This window comes from Equus caballus, chromosome 28 (assembly GCF_041296265.1).
Source record: "Equus caballus isolate H_3958 breed thoroughbred chromosome 28, TB-T2T, whole genome shotgun sequence".
Lineage (NCBI taxonomy): Eukaryota > Metazoa > Chordata > Mammalia > Perissodactyla > Equidae > Equus > Equus caballus.
The window spans coordinates 13,493,599-13,516,883 of NC_091711.1; the positions used below are offsets into that span (position 1 = coordinate 13,493,599).

Below are 23,285 nucleotides of genomic sequence, written 5' to 3' on the forward strand. Positions count from 1 at the left end.
GAAGATTGGCACAGATGTTAGCTCAGTGCCAATCTTCCTCACAGAATGAATAAATAAATGGGAGGATAATGAAAAAATAGTCTCAAGATATTTACAGTATTCCATTTACATAATGTTTAAAAAATAGTGCATATTTTTATGGCTTCGTTCATTATTGTATATATAGAAAATCATGAGTGGGAATGTAAGTCTGACATCAGTATCAGGGTTCCTCTGACAGGGGAGGAATGCACATAGGGAGATGGATTGCCATGGAATCAGGGGGCTGAAGGGTCTCAAACACATTTGTAAGTTTTGTTTTAAAATTTGAAGCAATAAGGCGACACAGATTTGTTAAGGTTAAGTAAAGAGTAAAAATATATTTATTATATTATCCTTTAAAGTTTTCTTTGTGTTTGAAAGATTTCATAATTTAAAAAGCATGAGTAAATCTTGAACTTTAAAAATTTATTTAAATAACTTTAATAATTTATAAAATGTTTATGAATTATTTTCACAAATCTATCAGCGCCCTGCTCTCCTGCTTGAAGGAGTAGAAAATGGAGAGAACTATTTACTTACTTTTTTTATTCACTTACTTCATTCCCAAACCACTAACAATCAGTGTTTTAAACATAAAAATAAAACTTGACATGCTCTGAGTGCTTTCCACAGAATTCACTGAGTTCTTACTCACTTCGTATTTATAACCGGGTGAATTGCCGTGGAAGATATGATGAATTCATTTGCTGGGCTCATTCTGGAACACAGAGTTTCATCAATCTGAGGGCACCACATTCATAAAGAAGATGCATGCCAACAGGATTAACAACTACACCCTGGGCTGCTGCATCAGAAAGCTTACATACTGTACAATTAAAATTGTGATATGAATAATTTGCATAAAATAGACTATTATAAATTTATTTACTGTAGTTAATAGCTTTCTTTATTGACTCATTACTATGTATCAGGCCCTTCTATGAGGACTTTACAAATATTAATTAATTAATCTTCCAATAATTCTTGGAAGTGGGTGCCACTATCTGCCTGTTACAGATGAGAAAACAAAAGCAAAAAAGTGTTAAGTAACTTACCCAAAGTTACACATGAAGTAAGTGAAAAAGCCTAGAATTGAACCGGAAATTTGATTTCAGAGTTTGCAGTATTAGCCACCATATCCCGTTATATCACCTAGAAACCACCAGATATATAATATCTTTGATCTTACCTACTTGGACATAGAACATACACATGAACTCTAATTATTCCCATCTTCAAGAACAGAAGTTTCCTGAAATTGTCTAAAATGGGCCACTTTATGCAAATTATTCATGTCACATAGTCAGAGAGTGATAGTACGAGCCTTTGAATTCAGGTTTCTAGTCCAGTATTCTGTCTTTTCCAATATTGTGTTATTTGCTGCCTCCTCCAACATATATTTGGTCCACACCAAATTGTATTGTTTATTTGCTTTTCCAATTCCCTGCAACTCATTGCCAGATTTATCTCCCTAGCTCTCAGCTCTGATCATTTCACTAATCTGTTCATTAGCCTTTCATTGACTGTTGAATTAAACTCCTAACAAGTGCTTTTCCCACAATATTACTCTTATTTTCCTTACCCAAGCCAACCTAGAATACTTGCTGCCTACTAAAATGCATTCTACCTATTGCCAGTACCATGCTCTGGCTCTGACATTTTCCTCAACACTTCTTATCCACTGGCATTCCCCACTTAGTTCAGCTGCTTGTGAACAGGACTAAATTTTTCTCATGATTTTAACCACGTAGCATTTAGCATAACATCTTATACATGAGATAAACCCAAACAAATATGTTCAATTGAAAGTTTTCCTTAGCACAGGTAAAATAATGTTGCCTATCTGGCGGTGTACTTTCCTGCCAATACGCACATGCTAAAATATCTTTGCAATCCAGGAGCAAAGAAACACTGCTGGGTCAGAGGTAAATGATGGTGGGAGAGCAGGGAAAACTGGCCTACAGTAATGTGCCATTGGTTCAGGAGAGTCAGGTATCCAGAATGAAATCAAGATCTTGATAGTACGCAGAAAAATTTCTAAACAACTGAAGTCGACAAAAAGGTGTCTGTACAGTTGGGCAACTTACTTATTAAAAAGTAGTTCACCAACAGTATTTTTTTTCTTTTGTTATAGACATTTCAACAAACTTGGTTTCACAGTTCACAGCAGTTTGGAACCAGCAAAGCTAATGGTTTATATCCTCATGTTGTGCACACAGGCGAACACACACACACTCACACTCATACCTTTCTATTAAAAGCACATAGGCCTTCAAAACATAAAAATTCTGAACCATTTATTGAAATCCAACATATTTCAGTAGCCACTGGATAGAACAAAAATAAATATTACAGCCAAAGTCCTCTTTAATAAAACATATTTGTTCTCTTTAAATTACATTATATTTACTATTTAAGGAGACAGGTATGGGTTTAACACGTTTTTTTAAAGACCTCATCAAAACTAATTAGACTAAAAAGGCAGGGTGAGGCGGTTTCAGAAGAAACCCGGAACAAGATACCCCGCAGGGGTGAGGCAGGTGCTGGAGATGCAGAGGCGGGTCTGGATTCAGGTCTGGATTCAGCTGCCAACGTGCACACGCACAGAGGCAGACACTGGGTCCAGACAGGACAGTAATGAGCAACAGGTGGCAAACCAGGCTAGCTGGACACACGAGGGGGGACTAGTAAGAGGTAGCATATCATAACAAGCAGGTGGAGCAAGGCTAAGAGGATCCAGGAACTGGCTCAATACAGATCCAAGAAAAGCCAGAGACAGGGAAGTGGGTCAGCAGGGAGCAGGATCCTACTCGCCAGCTAGATTCAGAAACAACTCACTTCCTCAGGGACAGACACAGAGTAGAGAGAGCTAGGCAGGTTTCAATGACCTCTCATTTCCTGAAGATACAGATGATGATGATGATGATAGAGAGAGAGACACACATATGCATCTCTATATCTCTCTTTCACAGTGCATGAGTACTAAATAAATAGTAACTGAATGAATGAATAAATAATTTAAATAAATAGGGTACTAGACAGATTTTAGAGGCAAAAAATTTCTCAAAATCAGGTACCAAAAATGTATACCACTAATCTAACCAAAGCATTAATAACAAAAACAAACATAACAGAAGTCAAAATTGCTACTATCTGGTACAAACATATTTCATATCCAGAAGACATAAATAAGCAGACTGAAAAACTCCATAAGTAATAACAAATTCTCTAATGCAGGTGGCCACAGCATAAATATACAAGATCATAAACCACCAATTAATGAGTGAGAAGATATAATGGGAAAAATTAGTTTACTTATAATATCCAAGCTATTATAAAATACCAAGAGGTTAAACTTACAGGGCATTTCTGAAGAAAACCTTAAAACAGGGAAATTTAAAATACAGTTGATTTTTCTTGGTAAGAGAAGCCTATTATAAAAACATTGTTCTTCTCAAACTACTTCATAGATTTTTATGCCAATTTAAAAATCTTAGTAGTATTAAATTATTTCAAATTTGTAAAAACTTAAGTCCATCTGGAAGAAAAAATAACTGAGAAGTAGGTTAAAATTTTTTGAGTAGTAAGAGTGATGAGGGGAGAACTTCTCTCTCAAGTATTAAAATGTTTATCTAAATGAAGTTAAAGTGTATTATTGATAGGAGAAGCAAGCAATACCTCAAGGAAACAGACAATTTTTTTTAACACAGACCATCTTATAAGATTTTAGTATGTCAGTAAGGAACTATCTCCCAGCAATGGAGAAAAGATAGGTTATTCAGTTAAAGATATAGGAAAAGTGGCTGCTAAAAAAAAATGAAAGAGGTCGGCCCGGTGGCATAGCAGTTAAGTTTGCATGTTCTACTTTGGCAGCCAGGGGTTCTTCGGTTTGGATCCCGGGTGCGGACATGGCACTGCTTGGCAAGCCATGCTGTGGCAGGCGTCCCACATATAAAGCAGAGGAAGATGGGCACGGATGTTAGCTCAGGGCCAGTCTTCCTCAGCAAAAAGAAGAGGATTGGCAGCAGATGTTAGCTCAGGGCTAATCTTCCTCAAAAAAAAAAAAAAAGAAATCATGCTAAATTTAACCCCCTCACCATAACCCAAAATGAATTTTGGAGTGAATAAATCTTAGTTTGTTGCATGGCCTTGTTTCTCTTTAAGACCATAAATAGTTTCAGGATAATCGCTCACCCAACTTCTAATGTCCAGTGGGTCCTACCACCCCAACATGAAACGTTTATATTTTCTCCACAATTTATAAGACTTCGGAGATGTATGTACCAAAAACAAAACCTGAACTATTAGGCTACTTTGAGTGACTTCACTTCCCAGTCCAATAAATTTAATTAAGGTAGCACATAACATAATCCGTCATAACTAGGAAGGACCTTATTCCCAGAACTGAGTTTCCCAGATAATTGAAACTTATCATTTGGAGCAGCTGCCTGGTTCCTTGCTCCCACAACCCTCATCTCTGTATGTCAGAAGCAACTCAATTTAACCAGAAAGCTCAGCCTCACCCCAAACTCCAGAAAGAATTTAGTCCTTATCCAAGGAAATTTAAGGTATGTTCCTTCAATACTGCTGAGTCAGCGTCAAGAGATTTTGCTGCAAATGTGGTACAGGCCTTGTTTCCTGATCCCAAAATAAAGATTCTGTCTTATTTACCAGATATACTACTTCTAGTTCTGCCTAAGATCCTACTTTTATTTGATTTTCTTAAATCATGTTCACTTGATGTTCTCATTACAAAAGTAGAGAATGCATATTATAGAATTTTTTTTAATTACATAAAAATCTTTAAAAAATTTTTATATCAACCAAATTTCCAGTACATAAGGATAACTATTATTAACAATTTGGAGCAATACCTTCTAGTCCTTTTTTTCTGATCATGGTCACCAAAAGAAATGCATCAAGATTTCACAAAAGTACCTAATAAGATAACTGGGGACTTTATGGTGTTGGTTTGAAGTGTGTCCATTTTGCTTTCAAAGCCTGGGCTTGAATTATATGTAATTTACAACAAATACGTAATACGAATTCATTCAAAAATCCCCTAAAGTCAGTTGAAAGGAAAGGCCTGCGCTGCTAAGTTTTCCATTATTATGGGTTCTTTTCTAAGGAGTTTATTGGATCACTATTTTTTTAAATGTGTTTACTACCTTAATCTCAATTTTTTAAAAGTTTCCTTAAATTTTTTGCATACTGAATACAATTTAACTCTACTGAACGGGAATTTATTACTTGATTTTTAAAAGAAACTCCACATAATTGAGCAAAGTTGACATTATTGTGACATGGGATAGTTTGTACTGCACTCTCATGGTTTTCATAACATAACAAGGTAGGTGGTCACACACCAAGAAGAATGTCATTGTGTCAACTTCTAAAGGAAAAGAAATCATGATTTAAGAGATGTTCATGCAAATTTAATTCCAATAAAGAATTCTTCATAAAACAAATAATACATGGGGACGAGTGATTGATCCTAACATTTTTTTCCTACTTGTTTTCACCTTAAATTACAAAGTGAAGATTTGGGGGTGATATTAACTCTTAGAGGTATTGTGAAAAAGTAATTAGTGTATCCAATGAATTTCAAATTTTAAATGATAATTTGAAATGGCTCATAGTAAGTACACAATAAATATTGGCATTTATCATCATTTCTTTATCATATGAATATTTTACAGTATTTATCATATGGATTTTACAGTAATTGAATTATCATTTTATTTCTTTTTGACATTGTATTCTAGAATTTATGTTTTAATGTAGAACTTTACTGAAGAAAAGCACTTGTGTTATATAGAGTAACCAATGCTATTCATAATTTAAATGATATTTATTTATACTAACATAAAATCATTTAAGCATGTGTATTTTCAGGGAAATTTATCCTTACTAAAAGCCAAGATCTAGTCTTATTTGAAATAAAAAATATTTGTTTTATATTGGAGATTTCATTGATCTTCCTTTCACTTAGTAAGTTAAAATTAAAGGTGGGTTTTTAATTAGTTACTAGCTTTTCTTTTAGCTAACTTAAGTGGATCTATCAGTTACCAAGAATTTAATAGGCACTGGGCAGTGTGCCAAGTCAGGAGTTCTCAAGTTTGGCTGCATATTAAAATCACCTAGTGTTTTCAAGCTTTCCAGCGATTCTAACGTGAAACCAAGATTAAAAACCACTGGGCTAGACACACTTAATCCCATCAACAATTCTGTTAGCACTTGCAGAAATACTCTACTTCAGTTGGGCTGCAGTGGATTATGGGAATCACAGGAGTGCAAATTTTAACAAGCTCCGCTAGGGGTTCTGATACAATTGATCCCAAGATCACTTCTTAAAATAAACCTTGAGGTCTGATTATTTCAATAGCACTTATACAGATAACTGTGATCATCTCAAAGGCCTTTTATAAAAGGGCTACACGGTATGTAACATTTAGATACCATTTTCTTTAAACGAGGATTTACCAGACTAAAAAAGTTTTACGAAATTAAGTTATTTTAAGGTAAATTAAAATATTTTTATTACTATGAAGCCAAGACTTTATGAAGAAGAAAGTTGAAGGATACAAGAGGGAAGTTAAGAATTACAGTTTCCCATGCTGGGTGCCATGGTGCTCTGACTACCTTCAGGTACCCAGGAAACCCTGAGGTTCAGGAGGTAAAAAGGTAGCAACAGAGACAAGCTTCTGGAGTGTCCTGAGAAGTGGCCAAGGGTAAGGTAACCATTTGTTTCGAGGCTCTCACCCTTATGGGTCCAGCTGGATGAAATAATGACTCTCATTGACACAGAGTCCAGGAACACCAAGGACGGCCAGGTATTCAGGAGCTAGGTGACTAGGAACAAGAAACTCACCAATACTTTCAAAACGAGCAACCAGTAGACAGTCATATTCTCTGAAAAACAAACCATGAGTGCCTGAACTCAGTTTACTCTAATTTAGTTGTGACAGCCAGATTTAGCAATTAATTACTTAGACTTAGTACCTAAGGCTTAGCAATTTCAGCTACAAAAAGAAAAGTCTTGCTATAAAACATTTTTTTTAGTCGAGAGCTTCTGGTCCCATATAGTTTCCAAGAATTTCCACGAAAACAAAAGTTGGAGAACTACATTCAAAGAGAGTAAAGGAGCATTGTATCTTGCCCTGATCTAGATACACATCTTTTGGCCAAAGCACCAATAAATTTAAACAAATCCCAAATAGAAATAGAAATAAATATCTAATAAGGAAAAATGTCATTTCATCTCAGAGAAGACCAATGAGGGTTTTGACGATTATCACTCTCATTTATTCACTCAGCAAAGATGACATAGTACCTGTTATCCACCAGGTAGTCTTCTAAGCACTGAGGATTACACAGCTCCTGCCCTATGGGGTGGGTGGTATGGACCAACAAGCCTTATAGGGCAATGTGGTAAGTGCTGGGTTATTAATAATCATAGAAACAGATATTGTAATCAGTATGAGATATGCGAAAAGAGACAAGTGTGAAAAATGGGTATGGTTTGATGATCCATACTCCACAGACAGTCTGCTTGAGAATCTTTCTTTATGGTCATCTACTTTGAAGGAGGAGTGTATAAGACACAACTTCAAATCTTCCAAGCTTCCTGTGACTGCGGTTTTCCACCAAATTTTACTCCCAAGGAAGCAGCCCATTAAAAAATGTACTTTACCTCAAGGCCTTTTTGTGTCGATCCAATAATACTGAGCATTTTAAATAATCCCAAATTATGTTTTGATTTTCAAAACATTGTGATTTTTCTTAAAGAATTGGTTTAGATGGAAGTCTAGTGGTCAATTCTGAACTCCGAATGAGTTCACAACCCTAGGTTTCCCCTCTGGCCTCTCCTCTCTCTCTCCTCTCCCTCTTTTCCTCCCAGCTCTCCCCGTTTCCCTCTCCTCTCTGTCCTCTATCTTTAATAGATAGACTATTAAAAACCCTAGAGCCCCAGAAAATTCTTGCCGCCCACTTCTAACGGTAGACCTAAATTACTGCACCCTCAGGAAATCTCACACTAATCTTAGAAGATCTCATAAGATTGTGCTTCAATTTTTCCTGTGGCTGAGGTTATTGCTGAGATGATGTATTTATAAAACTCTTTAAGTAATACACCACTGCCAGAAATAGTATTATAGTATTATCATATGTCCAAAAGCTGATTTTAATCATCACTTTAATCTTCAAAAGATAACTTATTCCATTGAGAAGACTGGGATTTTCTTCAAAGTCAGAAAAAAATAAGCTTTTTGGTGAATTGAAATGGATAAGATGAAAGAAAAAATTCTGCTATGGGAGTTTTAGAAAGATATATAAAATGCCAAATCCTCAAAGAAGGAAAAATAAAGTTGGAAACACAAGAAGTCTAGCTATCTTAGAGTCATATATAGAACATTAAAGAATTAATATCTTGAAATTAGTTCTTAAAAACAGTGGCATATGTTCTTAGTGCTATTACATCATAATAAAAAATCTAGAAAACTAAACCACTTTAATCTGAATAAAATAGTAAAAGAATATAAAAACAACCAAATGTCACTTACTATACTTACATTATTTTTAAGTATAGCAACTACACACATATGCACACACACACACACAAATTGCTACCTTTTGGCAAACTTCAAATACAAACATTTCCAGGAACAGCACAACAGATTGGGAAAGTGCAGAGTGACCTTTGATTCTTGCATTCTTTGTTTGTGATGTGATGCTTCTCACTAACTCAAAACAAAAACTGACACGCAAGAAAAGAGCTTGGTGTGCCATGGAAAAATCAGACCACTGCATGGTCCAACTTCGTGTTATTACAAAACAAATTATTATACTTATCGGCAGCCATTCCTTTTATTATTCACTTTTATGCACTATAATCCTCAAAATGCAGGGGTTTTCCAATCATGAATACAAATGAGCAAGGTTGACCGTATTTCACAAAGGGATCCAACAATCATTCTGTGTTTCCTGGGATCTGTTAGTGCTTCCAGTCCTGGCTGTGAAATGACCTCACTCATACAGAGTGCGCACACATGCCTCCCAATTGGAGGGAAAAAAAAAGATTTTCTGTAGGCAGTTTATAAGCAGGGCTTTATTGGGTCCACTCAGGTCAGGGTGTGGAAGGATGAAGGTTCAGAAAGGAAGCATTGTCACAGGTTTACCACTGTCAATTACTTAATGTCAACATTACGTCTTGGTAGAGAGAACTAATTGATTTTGCTCTTTTCACTTTTGAAGAGGTCAAGCTGAGTGTTCCCTCTGTGAGAGTGGGTAATGGAACAAGTGGCAAACTGCACTAGTGACTCTGCGACATACTTTAGGGCTCTGGTGTTACACAGTCTTCTAAAGACAGAAAGAATGTTCAACAAAAAGCCGTATCAGAAGGGTTTGTAAAACCTTAAATTGCTACAACAGCTGAGAGAAGAGAATAGTTCTATTGAAAGGAAATTAATGAACAAGTGTCAAAACGGACAGTTGGTGTCAATTCCTAGAGGATTTGGAAGTGAGAAGTGGAGTTGAGGAAACCATGTTAATAGAGCCCTTGTTTGCACGAAAAGAGCATTGTCCTTTACCAAATCTCCCCATCTTAGGAGTCATGCTTGTCACAGTCTGCGTTTAGCAGAAAAGAATGCCTTATTACAGGCTATGTAAGCACCTTATTTTGTTGACCTCAAATAGCATATGGTCGTCTGTTTTCTTGGAAACAAATTTAGAAAGAAATTCTACCCTCAGTGATGTGGTAATTCTTGGACCAAAATGTGCCCACCATTTTTGAGAAAGAAAAACCTCTTTCAAGCCCAAACTATCTTATTTCTAAGTGAGTTTCAAAATATTTGGAACTAAAATGTTTTAAGTTTTAGCCTTTTTCGGTAGTAACCCCAGTGAAAACTAAATCTTCTCTATTCTATCAACCAACAAATAAATAGCATTAAAAGTAAACATTCTTTTCCCCCTGATTATTGTCTGACTAAAAGTATAATTAATCTGATTGAAAATTTGAAGTGTATTCCTTCTCTATCTTAAAAAGACATTATAGTAAAAGGATTTGTTAATAAAGGCTTTCTTTATGAATGGCTTATATGAAATAATCTGTTAAACTTCAATGTAATTCACATTAATAAACCAAATATATCAAAACAATTATATTGGAATTTGATTTGTGTTAGCATATATAAATTATGCTTCATATTCATCTCCTTCTACCCAGATCCTGCCCATCCTTCTAGATCCTTTAAAATCTTGCCTTTCCATTAGATCCTCCATTCATTCAAATAACCCTTCATTCATGCCATGTTTCCTACATTATTCGTCTTAGGATTTAACCGTATACCAATTTGTACTGCTATGTAACTGCTTCAGAAGGTACATCTTATGGCTCTAATTCAATTGCAAACTCTGTGAAGGTAAGTAATATAGAGATCTTTCTCCATTTTAATATAAAATTTTGTACAAAATACAGGCTTATTAAGGAAGAGACCAAAAAAGACTGAGAATAAGAGGGAATTGAAAAAACATTTGCTGTGGAGTGGAACTAAAGGGTTTATGGGAACCTAAACTTTTTGCTCAATTTTTCTGTAAATCTAAACTGCTCTTTAAGAAAGTCTGCTAATTTAAAGAAAGTCTGTGAATTTAATTTAATTTGAGAGGATATATTTTAAAGAGGGAAAGTTATCTTGAAAATTTTTAAAAATATAATAAATATCAAATGCAGAAGTGGTGAAATAAACTTGGATCTGTTGCAAAATAATTAACTATATCAATGTTCATAGCATGACATGAAATCTTAAAATCCAAGAAAGATGGTAATAAGTGATAGTTTCTCTCCAGCAGGTACATAAACCACAGGTGGAACATAGGTTTGGGTGTGGGAACTATAAATACATAAAATAGCAATTTTCAAAGAAGCAAAGAAAAAAGGGTGGGCAGAGGCAAATACAAATTACAGGACATTATTAAACTTTTATAAAACCAGATTAAAGAATTCAAAAAAATTAGATAAGAAACAAAAAAAATCAAGCAATAGCAGTTCTAGTTTAAGGCATATAAAGACTCATTCTAAAACGAGATATAATATATGTTTGCTGTTATTTAAGAATATTCAATTCTACTGAAGAGTATCAGAGGAGAAGACAAGGAGAATATATGAAACTAAATATAAACGCAAGTGGCTTGGAAAACATGGTAGACATAGATGAAGTAGCTGTAGCCTACGCTTGTCAACATAAGAAGGGGCAGAGGGCCAATTAAGCGTCAAATAACCAAATATGCATGAGACACTCAATAGTCAGGAGGTCTTACATTGACCACTCATTGGTGAATCCATTTTAGTCTACGTAAATTAAAGCCATGGCTGCCAAGCAGATTATAGGTGAGCTATAGCTTTTCACTAGGTGTATAGAGCATCTGTGTATTGGGTCTAGATATCTTCCATCTGCTGAAATCCCTTGCTCATCCTCAATTCTAGTCCTTGTAACTACTGTAAGTGGGGCAGACTGAAGGAGAAGGGAGAAAAACTGGACATAGGAGCATTATGTAACTCAAGACATGGATAGTATGGTCTTTCCACCCCACTTTTACTCTATTCTAAGTGTGCTAAACTACTCACTCCATCTTTTTCCCTTTGCTTCTCACTGTATATTTAAAAATAATGATATAGACCATGGGTTTTGAGCTTTTTTTTTTAAAGATTGGCACCTGACCTAAAATCTGTTTCCAATTTTCTTTTTTTTCTTTTTCTTCTTCTCCTCAAGCCCCCCAGTACATAGTTATATATTCTAGTTGTAGGTCCTTCTGGTTGTGCTGTGTAGGAAGCTGCCTCAGCATGGCCTGATGAGCAGTTCCGTATCCGTGCCCAGTATGTGAACTGGTGAAACCCTGGGCCGCTGAAGCAGAATGCGTGAACTTAACCACTCAGCTATGGGGCCAATCCCAGTTTTCAGCATTTTAATTTGGGTATCAGTTCTGCGACCTCTGGGACAGGCTGCCTGTACATGACAGCGTACATGGAAAATACTATTGCATCATTATTTCCCAAAGGCACTGAACACAGGTCGAAATCTCAGCACTACCTATCAACACTGCCTCTTTTGGTCACACTACCAAAAAAACGGAAATTACCTTGCAGGTTGCCAGATAAACACTCAAAGGTCCTCTAAGTTGGTTTGCCTCTAGATATTTTTTTTTCACTGAAGACTGTTCTTCTATTGGTTACTATAAGGGGGCTCAGAATAAGAACTTCTTTTTCATTATATACATCACTGTTATAGGAGTCAGGATTTAGTTTATAAGCATGTGATCTTGGGCAAGTAGATTAATTTCTCTTTGCTTCACCTTCTCTCTCTTTAAAATGGGGATAATTATACAACATGCTTGGCAAAGCATCGTGAAGATGTAAGGAGATATCCATTTAAAGCACTTCAACACAGTGACTGCCATTTATTTTCAGAATTAAATAATGAGTACAACTTTACAAATAAAATATACATGTAACTACTTTTTATTCTATACAGTAAAAGCACCGATTCTTGAACAAGAAACTTAAGTCTCACGATAGTTTAGACTTAAAGGCAAGAAAGTGAAAAATCAATTTAAAGACTTAAAAAGATTATACTTATGTTGTGAAATTACATAGCAAGCCTTTTCCAGTCAAAACGTCTAGCCCATGTGAAGAAATCAGAGAAGACAAAGCTTAAAATGATGAATTTTTATGCGAACAGTGACATGTCAAACCTATAATTTCTACCCTTAAAAACTTCCAAATTATGTACAATTTAAAGATATTAGAACTTTTAGTATGTTTCTATCACTTACTATCCTAAAAACTAACGTGTTATCTGAAGGCAAAAATGTCTGGGCTTCTGAAAAAGTGTGAAATGTGTGTCTATGTCTGATTAAACAACTTTTTTTCCCCCAAACCAGTAGAAAAACTTTATGGAATAAATGTGTTTGCACAGTGGTGACTATTTGTCACAGGGGGCTCTGACATAGGCCTGAAAGCAGCAACTATTTTGAACAATATGTCATAACCAGCCAGTTGGAGGGCAGTAACAAAATCCTTGACTAACCATTCTATATCAGAGACATCTGTTTAGCTAGCAAGCTAGTAACACCAGACTCCACTATAATTTCGATCATCTGAAAATCACAATTCCTTTATTTTTTAAAAGATATAAACAACATTGAAAAATCATTCTGTACATCTTAGACATTTTAAACTTCAGTTGTATGTAGCATCATGGAAAAATGCTCATGTAATATTTTAAGTGAAAAGGGCAATCTATGGATAATATTGTGTCCTGTTTATATTTTTTAAATCATGAAATACAAAATTTACATTATATAAAATTTTTGTTCTTATAGAAAACAAAAAAAAGTAGGGAGTGTGATTTCTTTTTTTGTTTTAAAGATTTTATTTTTTCCTTTTTCTCGCCAAAGCCCCCCAGTACATAGTTGTATGTTCTTCATTGTGGGTCCTTCTAGTTGTGACATGTGGGACGCCGCCTCAGCATGGTTTGATGAGCAGTACCATGTCCACGCCCAGGATTCGAACCAACGAAACACTGGGCCGCAGGCAGCAGAGCACGTGAACTTAACCACTCAGCCACGGGGCCAGCCCCAGGGAGTGTGATTTCTTGAGGTGACATGTAGATGGATGACTTTCTCTTTTCTTGAGTCAAAAGTTAACTGATAATCCTAATTTGTATAGAGTGCTTACTTATGCTAAACGCGGCATATTAAGTGTTTCACTGACATTGTTTTAATCATTAAAACAACCTTATAAGGTAATATTATTTCCACTTTGTAGACTAGTTAATGGAGACTTAGAGAAGTTAGTTAACTTGCTCAAGGTCACATATTAGCAGGTGGCAGAGCTGGGCCTACAACCTGGTTTTGACATCAAACTCATACTTGTAATCACTGTAATTATTCTTTAAAGAGAAAAGCCTATATATCCTGCACTCTGTTCTTTGTTCTCATTTATGAATAGATATTTGTCAGCATCTATCTTGTTTTTCTGGGATGCAAGGTGACCAACTGGTTCAGATTTGCCTGTGATTTTCCCAGTTTCACTGCTGAAAGTCAAGCCTCCTGGGGACCCATCCTAAGCAAACCTCTGCCAGTTGGTGACCCACCAGGAAGGAATACTGAACCCAGAAACATTCTAATGCTTCACGAATTTTGCTATCAAATTCTTAAATTTAAGTGAAAAATAGGGGACAGTGCAGAATTATGAAAAGAACTTCATTTTTTAAGCACCAAGGGATGGGCGTTTCTCAGGTAGAAGAGCATACATTGTCCCTTTCCCTGGAAACTACGCCTAGAAAATCAGAAATGAGCAGCAGCCTCCTTAAGCACCATTTTGTGGCTGCTGAACACAGGTTTTTGTGGAAGTTGTGTTCTACTCCCAAATGGAAGGGAATTAGGTGCTGGAGCAAAGAGCTGAAAATGTCTTTCTTGAAAGCTCTGAAGAGCAGACTCTGGTTCCTTCCTTGTTTGTCTTAGACGCGTTTCTTTGGAGCTGTTGTTAAAAAGCAGCTCCCCAGCAGGCCTCGAAACCAGAGTTCTCCCCAGACGGGTCCAGGCCCATTTCTCTGCATGGTTCTCACTGCCACCATCTGTTGACAGCAGAGGATTCATTCCCCTTTAAAATCTTTTCTTTTCCTCTGCTTGCCTCGTGCCCCTCCCCCACGTCCTCTGAAGTGACTTGAACGTTCCCTCAGTTGAAGTACAAAACTATTTTTACCACAGTGTTCGGGAATCTCTGGGCACAAACTGTCTGCAAATTAGGTAAGTTACAGGTGCCCGGATTCGTGTTCCTCATTAGCGGTCACAAGTCTAAAGCATTAATCTGCCTCTTCTGACTTTTCCCTTTGAGGCAGCGGCTGCCTTCACCTTCTGTTCTCGAGGGCCGCTCGCTGGCCTTGCTGGTTGACTCTCTACCTGCCAGCTGGACTAATTTCTCTTCATTGTCTTTCTCTCCTTTCTCCCTTCTCCCTCCTTTCTTCTACCCTTTTTTTCTCTCTTCTCTCTCTCCTCACTGCTGGAAAAGCAGAATCATTTTCTGTCTGGCCCTCAGTTCTCCTTCCTCAGCTGTAACTGAAACTGCTTCTTTTGAACCAACTATGCAATAATATAGTCAAATCCCTTAGATATAACCCACAAAAATCTTTTCACCAGTTTCTGACACACCCTCATCCATGTCTATTCCTTCCTTGAGCTTCCTGCCACTGTCACGGCCATCCCAATCCACAGGTTTGCTAAAAAGCTTCAACTTTGCTCCCTAGAAATACCAACCTAACACCTCAGGAACTTCTGTCTGGAACCATCCTTTCTCACGTTTCCTGTTCATGACAGACTCTTCATTGTTATAGACTTGTAAGAACCACATTCCTTGCCTTCAAAGTTCCTGCATCAGTTATTCATTTGTGTCACTTTTTAATTAGTGTCTGTCCCCCAGTAAAATGGAAAATTTGCTGAGGGCATAAATATATGAAATACTTTTATTGGAGTCAGTTGTTTCAATATTTTCACTTCCACTATACCATTAACACAAATATATCCCCAAATTTATCTTAAATATTTGTCTTACCAAATCTAGGGTTTTCAATTAGTTCACGTCGGCTATTTCAATCAGAGGCCTTAAGAAATGAGTAGAGGAAGGAGGGAAATTAACATTTGTTGAGTGGCATATTCCATATCATGGACTCAATATTTCATTTTGTGCTAACAACAAGCCTGTGATGTATGTATTATTTATACCATTTGATCTCTTATAAAACTGAGGCTTGGAACACACAATTAGGAGTAGCTAGAAGTTATACTCTGTCTTACTTCAAAGCTCTGTTCTCTTTCTACCACATATTCCACCTTCCCAAAGGCTCAGAGCTAAAATCCACCATTGATTGAGCTAGCCATAAACCGTTCCCTCCCACTCCTCTTCACGGAGAAGAACTGGACATATTCAAGCTTTTGTGGAGATGATGGGAAGAAAATGCATTTACAAATAATTAAGCATGAAGTAAGAATAATGAGGCCGTAAATTACTTGAAAACTTGCAATTCTATCACTAACCTAGTTTCAGATTTTGTTGTGAATGAACTCTAGGCCCTTGGGGGGATTTCTTAATGATGCTTGGTGTAATTATTCTCTTATTATTATTTACTTTTTCCAAAAATGTATTTGAACTATTTCAAGCTTGGAGGATTTCAGTTTACACAAACCTGTTTTGACCACTTGTCAAGGTCTGTGTCTCCCAAGTTCTATTGAGAAATAATGTAATTGCAATTACAGGCATCTCAGATTTTGTAAACAGTTTGAGTTCCAGCAGTTCGCAAGCTCGTTGTTTGGAATCAGTGTGTATTTTCCCATTACCTAATCTAATAAAGGATGGTTATTTCCCAAGCTGGCATTTCCTTTTTCTCTCCTCCCACACCACCTCTAACCCCCAAAACAACAACAAAAAAGGGAAAACTCTATTTAACCCAAGGTGAATAACAACACTAATGTTATTGCCCTCAGTTCTCGAGAATGTTGGGAAAGGGGCTTTGTATTTTAATAAGGAACCACAATTCAATAGTGATGGTTGAATTCACACAATGAAATGCCGCTGAAGCCTGGGAGGTTGCTCTTGATCAGCACCCCAAGGCTTTCTCTACTTTATTTTAGAATCCTCTCTTTTGACATTTTGAACCCACTGTTTCTCCAGTGGTGACACTTGAATGAAAGAAAAATAAAGGAGAAAAATTGCCCTTTCATATTCTTTAGCAGGTTCATGATGTGTAGACTCTTTGCATCTATCCAACAGCTCCTAAAATCGGTGGGGAGTCTATGAATGGAACCACCCTAAACATTTAGTTCTACTACCCAAGCAACAAAGTTGCTCAGAAGTGATATTTTTCTTATCTCATTTTTTCTCTAAACTTAATTCCTGTAATAAAAGTACTTTTCTTTTACAGAGTATGCAACATTTTTGAAGTGATTTCACACTTGACCCAAAAATGTTGAATAAATGAATTTCGGTCATTGTTATCTTAATAATCTTAGTAATAATGCCATATAATTTCACTGGTTAAAAGATGACTTTTCAAATTGTTATCACATTATAAGATGCAGCATGGAGGGTGGTTGCACTCATAAGGCAGTTTTCCAGAATGGATGGTTGACTATGGCCTGCATTGTCAGAGGCGCCAATGTGCAGCCTTAACTGCTGACATCAGCAACCAGGAGACCAATGGAAATAGGAGATGATATCAAAAGAGAAGTAATGGCTTCTTATTCTTCCCTGTGCTTCTGACTGTTCCAAAAACCCAGAAATGGTTCTCAAGCTTGAATCATTCAGCCACACAATAATAAAAACAGCCCAAAATGTCAAAACTTAACACCCCAAGTCTATGGCTCAATAGAAAGAGACTATGAAGAATTACCTTCTAGAATAATCGACTTGACTCAAAAATGGCTAGTTCCTACATTGCTTAACCATTCATTCCTTGCATTGTCTTCACTCTACTCATTAAAAAATGAAGTGATATTGAAGAGAGCCTATAACTATCACTGCTTAGGGTAGAATAAGAAGACTTCATGTTCCCATCTAGTTTCTCAGGCACTGACTACAAAGCCAAAACCAAAGTTTACTGTCATCCCAAAGTCCTTTATAGGTGAAGGGAGTCCCTCCAGAGCTCTGGGAGGGAAAGGAAAGGAAAGAAGAAAAGAATACAAAGAGAAAAAAAATAAACCTCCGCACCAGCTGTGCTGTATTTCCCTCATAAGAAATGATCTTAGCCTTGACACAGCCTTATGCTTTAAACAATAACTAATGTTCATCAAGCAGCTAATTTAAGGCTACATGTTTCACATGCATGATAGCATTTGATTGAACCCTCACCAAAATTATATAAAGCAACCTCTATTACCTTGAAGAAATCGAGACCTAGTACTTACCTATGTGCACAGAAATAGAAATGACCTTAGCTCCGACTTGAAGGGAGTTCTTTGGAACCTAGGGCCCCTGCATCCCAGGCTTATGCAGGACTGCCACCCCAGTCACCATACTTGTGTGCACTGGACCACAGGCAAGCTGCAATTAAAATTCCATTTCCTTGCTTGTGCCTTGGTTACTACCTTTCTCATCAAAATCCTTTGGAACAACTTGTTTGGAATCAATGGATGGCAAGACCGCAAAGGAAAAAGCTGTGAACACACAGTGTGTAGGACAGGAGCCAGAACCGAGGCACCTTGAACTGGAAGCCACACTGAATCCTGAAATATCAAGTAGCTATAGTATGAGTCTTGGTTCTGATAAAACTAATTTTAAAGAAAAGTCATTACATATATTGCACCCCCATCCTCTGCCCCATCCCTTACCTCGTAGATACCACTGCTCCACCCTGGAGGGGTACAGAATTCAGATCTTAGTTGCACCCCCCTAAAAGAAAACATAGCCAAGGAAGGAACCTGAGCACCCTCTAGCCACCCCCTCCAGCTCCCAAATCATCTTACAGCCTTAGGAAAAGAGAGGAAAGAGATTTACCTGCTGCTATGGAGGCTGAAGCCTGAAAGTCATGTATAACCTTTGAAGGACTGTAATGGTTTTAATCACAGGAATAACATCTTTTTGACAGGCAGGAGAGAGAAAAGAGCTGAACCACTCTGCAAATATTAACCAGACTATTTTAGAGCAATGGCTATTGCCTTTGAAATCTTTCATCATGGGTCTATACTTAGAATTCAGATGAGCCGGGGGGAGGGGAATGGGCAGTGTTAATCCCCAGTTGTTTTGAAGTTGTCCTGTAAGCAGGTTAGCATGTAAACTGTCTGAAATGGAAGCACTCAATGCTTTGTTTAAATTAATGATTCTCTGTGTATTTTGTCTTAACCTGTTCTGCCTATAGATTGTCACATCTTTCTGGGGGTGACACTTCTCAGTTTTCTTTCAAACTAGATGTTCTAGAGAGCACTGGCTGTAATCACATTGGGAGACTGATGCTCCATGACAGCTAAAAGTTGGATTGAGTTTCAGGAGCTACTATATATAAAGCTGGGGTGACTTATGTCACCGCACTAATTAAATGCCATCTGGGTGGTTCCTCTGGGTTTTTGAGCCCATCACCCAGTTGAGACCGAGTCAGAGGCCAAGGAGGAGAACATGATGATGGACCTTTTTGAAACTGGCTCCTATTTCTTCTACTTGGATGGGGAAAATGTTACCCTGCAGCCGTTAGAAGTGGCAGAGGGCTCTCCTTTGTATCCAGGGAGTGATGGTACCCTGTCCCCCTGCCAGGACCAAATGCCCCCGGAAGCTGGGAGCGACAGCAGCGGAGAGGAACACGTCCTGGCGCCCCCAGGCCTGCAGCCTCCCCACTGCCCTGGCCAATGTCTGATCTGGGCTTGCAAGACCTGCAAGAGAAAATCTGCCCCCACTGACCGGCGGAAAGCCGCCACTTTGCGCGAGAGGAGGCGGCTAAAGAAAATCAACGAGGCCTTCGAGGCTCTGAAGCGGCGGACTGTGGCCAACCCCAACCAGAGGCTGCCCAAGGTGGAGATTCTGCGGAGCGCCATCAGCTACATTGAAAGGCTGCAGGACCTGCTGCACCGGCTGGATCAGCAGGAGAAAATGCAGGAGCTAGGGGTAGACCCCTTCAGCTACAGACCCAAGCAAGAGAATGTAAGCCCTTGCTGCCGGGGCAGGGAAATGCAAAAGCTGATTAGATGCTTTCCTTGGGGCCTTAACCTCCAGCTGCTCCTTCTCCTTTCCTGTCCCCCTTCCTCGCCCGCCCCTCCGGCTCCCTGTCTCATGAACCCACAGTGACCCGTGAAGACTGGGTGCCTGCAATAGGCAGGAAATTCGCCCCGGCCCGAGGAAGCAGGAGAGACACCCCCACAACCTCCCCCCCCCACACACACACACACCCCCCGCCCCGGAACCGATGTTTCTTTCTTAATCTTCTGCTGCCTTGGTTTTCCTCCAGCTTGAGGGTGCGGATTTCCTGCGCACCTGCAGCTCCCAATGGCCAAGTGTTTCGGATCATTCCAGGGGGCTCGTGATAACCGCCAAGGAAGGTAAAGTAAAAGAAAGGGCCCTGGGCAGCGCTAGAGAACACCCCGGGAGGGGGCTGGGTGCTCGCTCTGGGCAGAGAGGGCTCAGAGGCCGAGCGGGGACGCGCCCTGCGACCTGGGAGCTCCCCACGCGCGGGGCCCCGCTGCTCCTGCGCTGCTGGAGCGGCCTGGTGCGGGGCGCAGGGCTGCCTTGTCTGCTTCCTTGGGTGCTCTGTTTGTGTGTTTTCTCTCCGCTTAGGAGGGGCAAGCATGGATTCGTCGGCGTCGAGCAGCCTTCGATGCCTTTCTTCCATCGTGGACAGTATTTCCTCGGAGGAACGCAAACTCTCCTGCGTGGAGGAGGTGGTGGACAAGTAACTCGGAGCCGGGACTGGGGACGTTTTCCACGGAGCCAGATCACACCCTCCCTCCCTCGCCTAATCCTTTCGATTAGGTCACATTACATTGATATTTAGGAATCCAGACCCAGGAGTTTATGAAAAAGAAGGAGACGTATTCACAAAGAAACTCCTGGGAAACTGTTGTGCACGCTCAGATGAAAAAGCCTTTCGGCTTTGGGCTTGTATTTTTGGAACTGCGAGTGGCTTAGGTCTAGCAGACTGACTTTGTTTTTGTTTGGTTGGTTTTGTAATATATTCACTTTTATTATGCCGATCCTTTTGTGCCATGTTCAAAAGAAGTTCATTCCTGCCTAAAGTAAAGTGGGAACGTTGCCTTTAAATGTTAGTGGTATTGGATGTATTTTTGTAAATAATCTTAGTACCTTCATTTTTTATGTAAACCTAAGAAATATATTATAAATGTGGAGTGACGTATTGTATATAAAATGTGCGAGGATCCTGGTATTGTAATATTAAAAAAAATTTCTATATGAACAATGTTGATCCCATTTTGATTCAAAAGAAAAAGTATGTTTGATGGCATGTGTACATAAATAAAGGCAAGCCATATTTTAAGGTAGACACAAAACAAGCCCATTTATTTGGGTGTTTTCTTAAAGGCTGATTTAAAGGGAGGAAAATGGGGTGTCTTCCTTTGTCTGAATTAAACAGTTCACATTTCTCTCTCATGTAGACCCCCCACTTGTGGTTAGAAGTGAAAAATAGCCAGAAGGACTCTGTCCTTTTTCCTTTTGATCAGCATTCTTTTTCTTTCTGTTTTAACTGTCCTATACCTGGAGATCTGGGTGAGATTTCCTTACCCTAAATTAACAGCCGAATTTTCAATCTAGTAAAATCTCATTGTTGCAAGAAATTACCACACAGGAACTCTGCTCATCTTTTAGATCTTCAGCTACTTTAGCCCAAATCACTTTCTACCTTTGGCTTTCCGGGCCCAGCCCTTTGTGAAGCAGCAGCCATCTGCAGCCCCAGGGGCTGGCCCCGCTCCAGTTTTCTTGAACTGCGTAGCCTGGTGGCTAGGAGACTGGAATATCCTCAAGGCCTCGTGTGGCCTGGGTTTGTTTTCCAAATAGAAAGATAAAAGAAGGGGACAATCTGTCTCTCGAGGTGGGGTGGGCTTCTTTGAAGGAAGGGTCGCCTCAAGAGACGGAAGGGTTAAATGGTTGAGGGCAAAGGACAGCAACAACACACATGAAACCTCTTAGCTGGACCAAATAGCAAAGCCCCAGAGAGGCTCAAAGCCCCAGGAGCTCCTCACGATGAGGATTTTACAACGTGTGCCAGGTTTGTTTATCCTGTAACCTCAGGAAGAAACGACCACCACGAAACACAGTGGGAAGTGAAGCAGAGGAGAGGGGCAAGCCACTTCTTTGGAATTGCTACTTCTCTCTTACATTCTGTAAATGGCACCTTCGCTCCCTCCACCCCCTCACCACCCTTAACTTCTTCCTTCCCTCTTTTTCCCCACAGCTAGTCCTCAGTTTCACAGATGTGAAAATCAAATCGGATTCAGCTTTTCCCAGCCCAGCCTTGCTTCCTAACGCTGAGGTCTGGACCTTCCTGTTGCACACCGCGGAAGCGCCAGCTACTACCACCGACAGCGCCCCCTGCAGGCAGGAGCAGTATCTTGCCCCTTTTCCGTCTCAAAAGGCCTCTTCTTCTTGGGGGTAATAGTGACTTTGTTTTTTAAGTATATGGATAATTCTAGTTTCTCCTAGAATACTTTTAAATTGCAGAAAGGTTCAAGAGAAAACTGACGCTGACGTATAATCTCTCTCAAAGGTCTGAGAAAAGCAGGCCAGAGAGTGTTAGTGGAAGGAAACTGCTGAGCCTCCGTGGGTGCTGACTGCCTAGACGGAATCTGGGTTGCTACTGCGTAGCCTTGGGCTCTCACTTCTCCTCTCTGCATCCCGTTTCTTCATTTATAAGATAATGGGGATACAATAATACAATAAGCACTACAATAATAGTGCTTAACTCCTGGAGTTGTGAAGATTCACCAAGATAACTCATGTAAAGTGCTTAGCCAAAACGGGGCACAAAATAAACATGAAATGTAGGCTCTCTATATTTGTCCTTAGTAAATTAAATAGACTCTCAAGAAGCTTTTCTTCCACCCAAAGCCATAGTTCCTTCAGATTCAGTTTTCCAGCCTTTGCTGTCTCTGGCTGGGCAAAGTATTAATAACAACAAGACCAGCAGCAACGTGAATGAGCCATTCTTAGCATTTTACATGTTAACTCGTGTAATCCTACAACAACCTGCGAGAGAGGGAAGGATCCTTTGGAACAGAGAGATTCTTGCATTCGTAAGTATAGAGCCAGAACCCGGAGCCAGGCTATATCAATGGCTTCAAGCCTGTGCTCTCAACCACCATGCACCCTGAGAGAGAAGACTTGGGAAATTAAGAAGGAACATTTATGGTGTGTAGGGTAATTTGGCTCTCTTTGACAATTGTTTTCCAACAGCTTTTTCTAAAGAGTGATTAGCTAGTGAACTCCAAATTAAAGCAATAATTTAATTTAAAATAAGCGATAAATCATTTCAAGTTATCAGCTCAGAACACAGGTGAATATGTCTGGGTGGTGTGTATGCGCATTAATCATGCTTGTTATGTATCTGATGTTTTCCCTGAGGATCCATAAAGAGTTTCCCTAAAAAGTATATATATGCATCTACATTTTAAATAATTAGATTCATGCCACAACTGAAATCAAATATCACAATTGACCAGATGAACTCATTTACTTTATGTTTGCCCATATATTTATAAAAAGATTTGTGTTACAAACTGCT

The 23,285-nt window shown here is 38.8% G+C and overlaps 1 protein-coding gene and 1 long non-coding RNA gene across 2 annotated transcripts in view; one reads left to right on the forward strand and one right to left on the reverse strand.

Moving 5' to 3' along the window:
• Positions 1–18,734, reverse strand: part of LOC138921315 (uncharacterized) — a 34,400-nt gene extending 15,666 nt beyond the window's left edge. Inside the window, exon 1 of the long non-coding RNA XR_011433812.1 lies at positions 18,563–18,734. This is a non-coding gene — a long non-coding RNA (uncharacterized lncRNA). The remainder of the gene's footprint in view (positions 1–18,562) is intronic.
• Positions 18,735–19,176: 442 nt separating this feature from the next.
• Positions 19,177–20,518, forward strand: MYF6 (myogenic factor 6). The gene is made up of 3 exons (NM_001317257.1): positions 19,177–19,696; positions 20,001–20,091; positions 20,327–20,518. The coding sequence occupies exons 1-3, from the start codon at positions 19,178–19,180 to the stop codon at positions 20,443–20,445; spliced, it is 729 nt and encodes a 242-aa protein (NP_001304186.1). The 5' UTR covers position 19,177; the 3' UTR covers positions 20,446–20,518.
• The last annotated feature ends 2,767 nt before the right edge of the window (positions 20,519–23,285 follow it).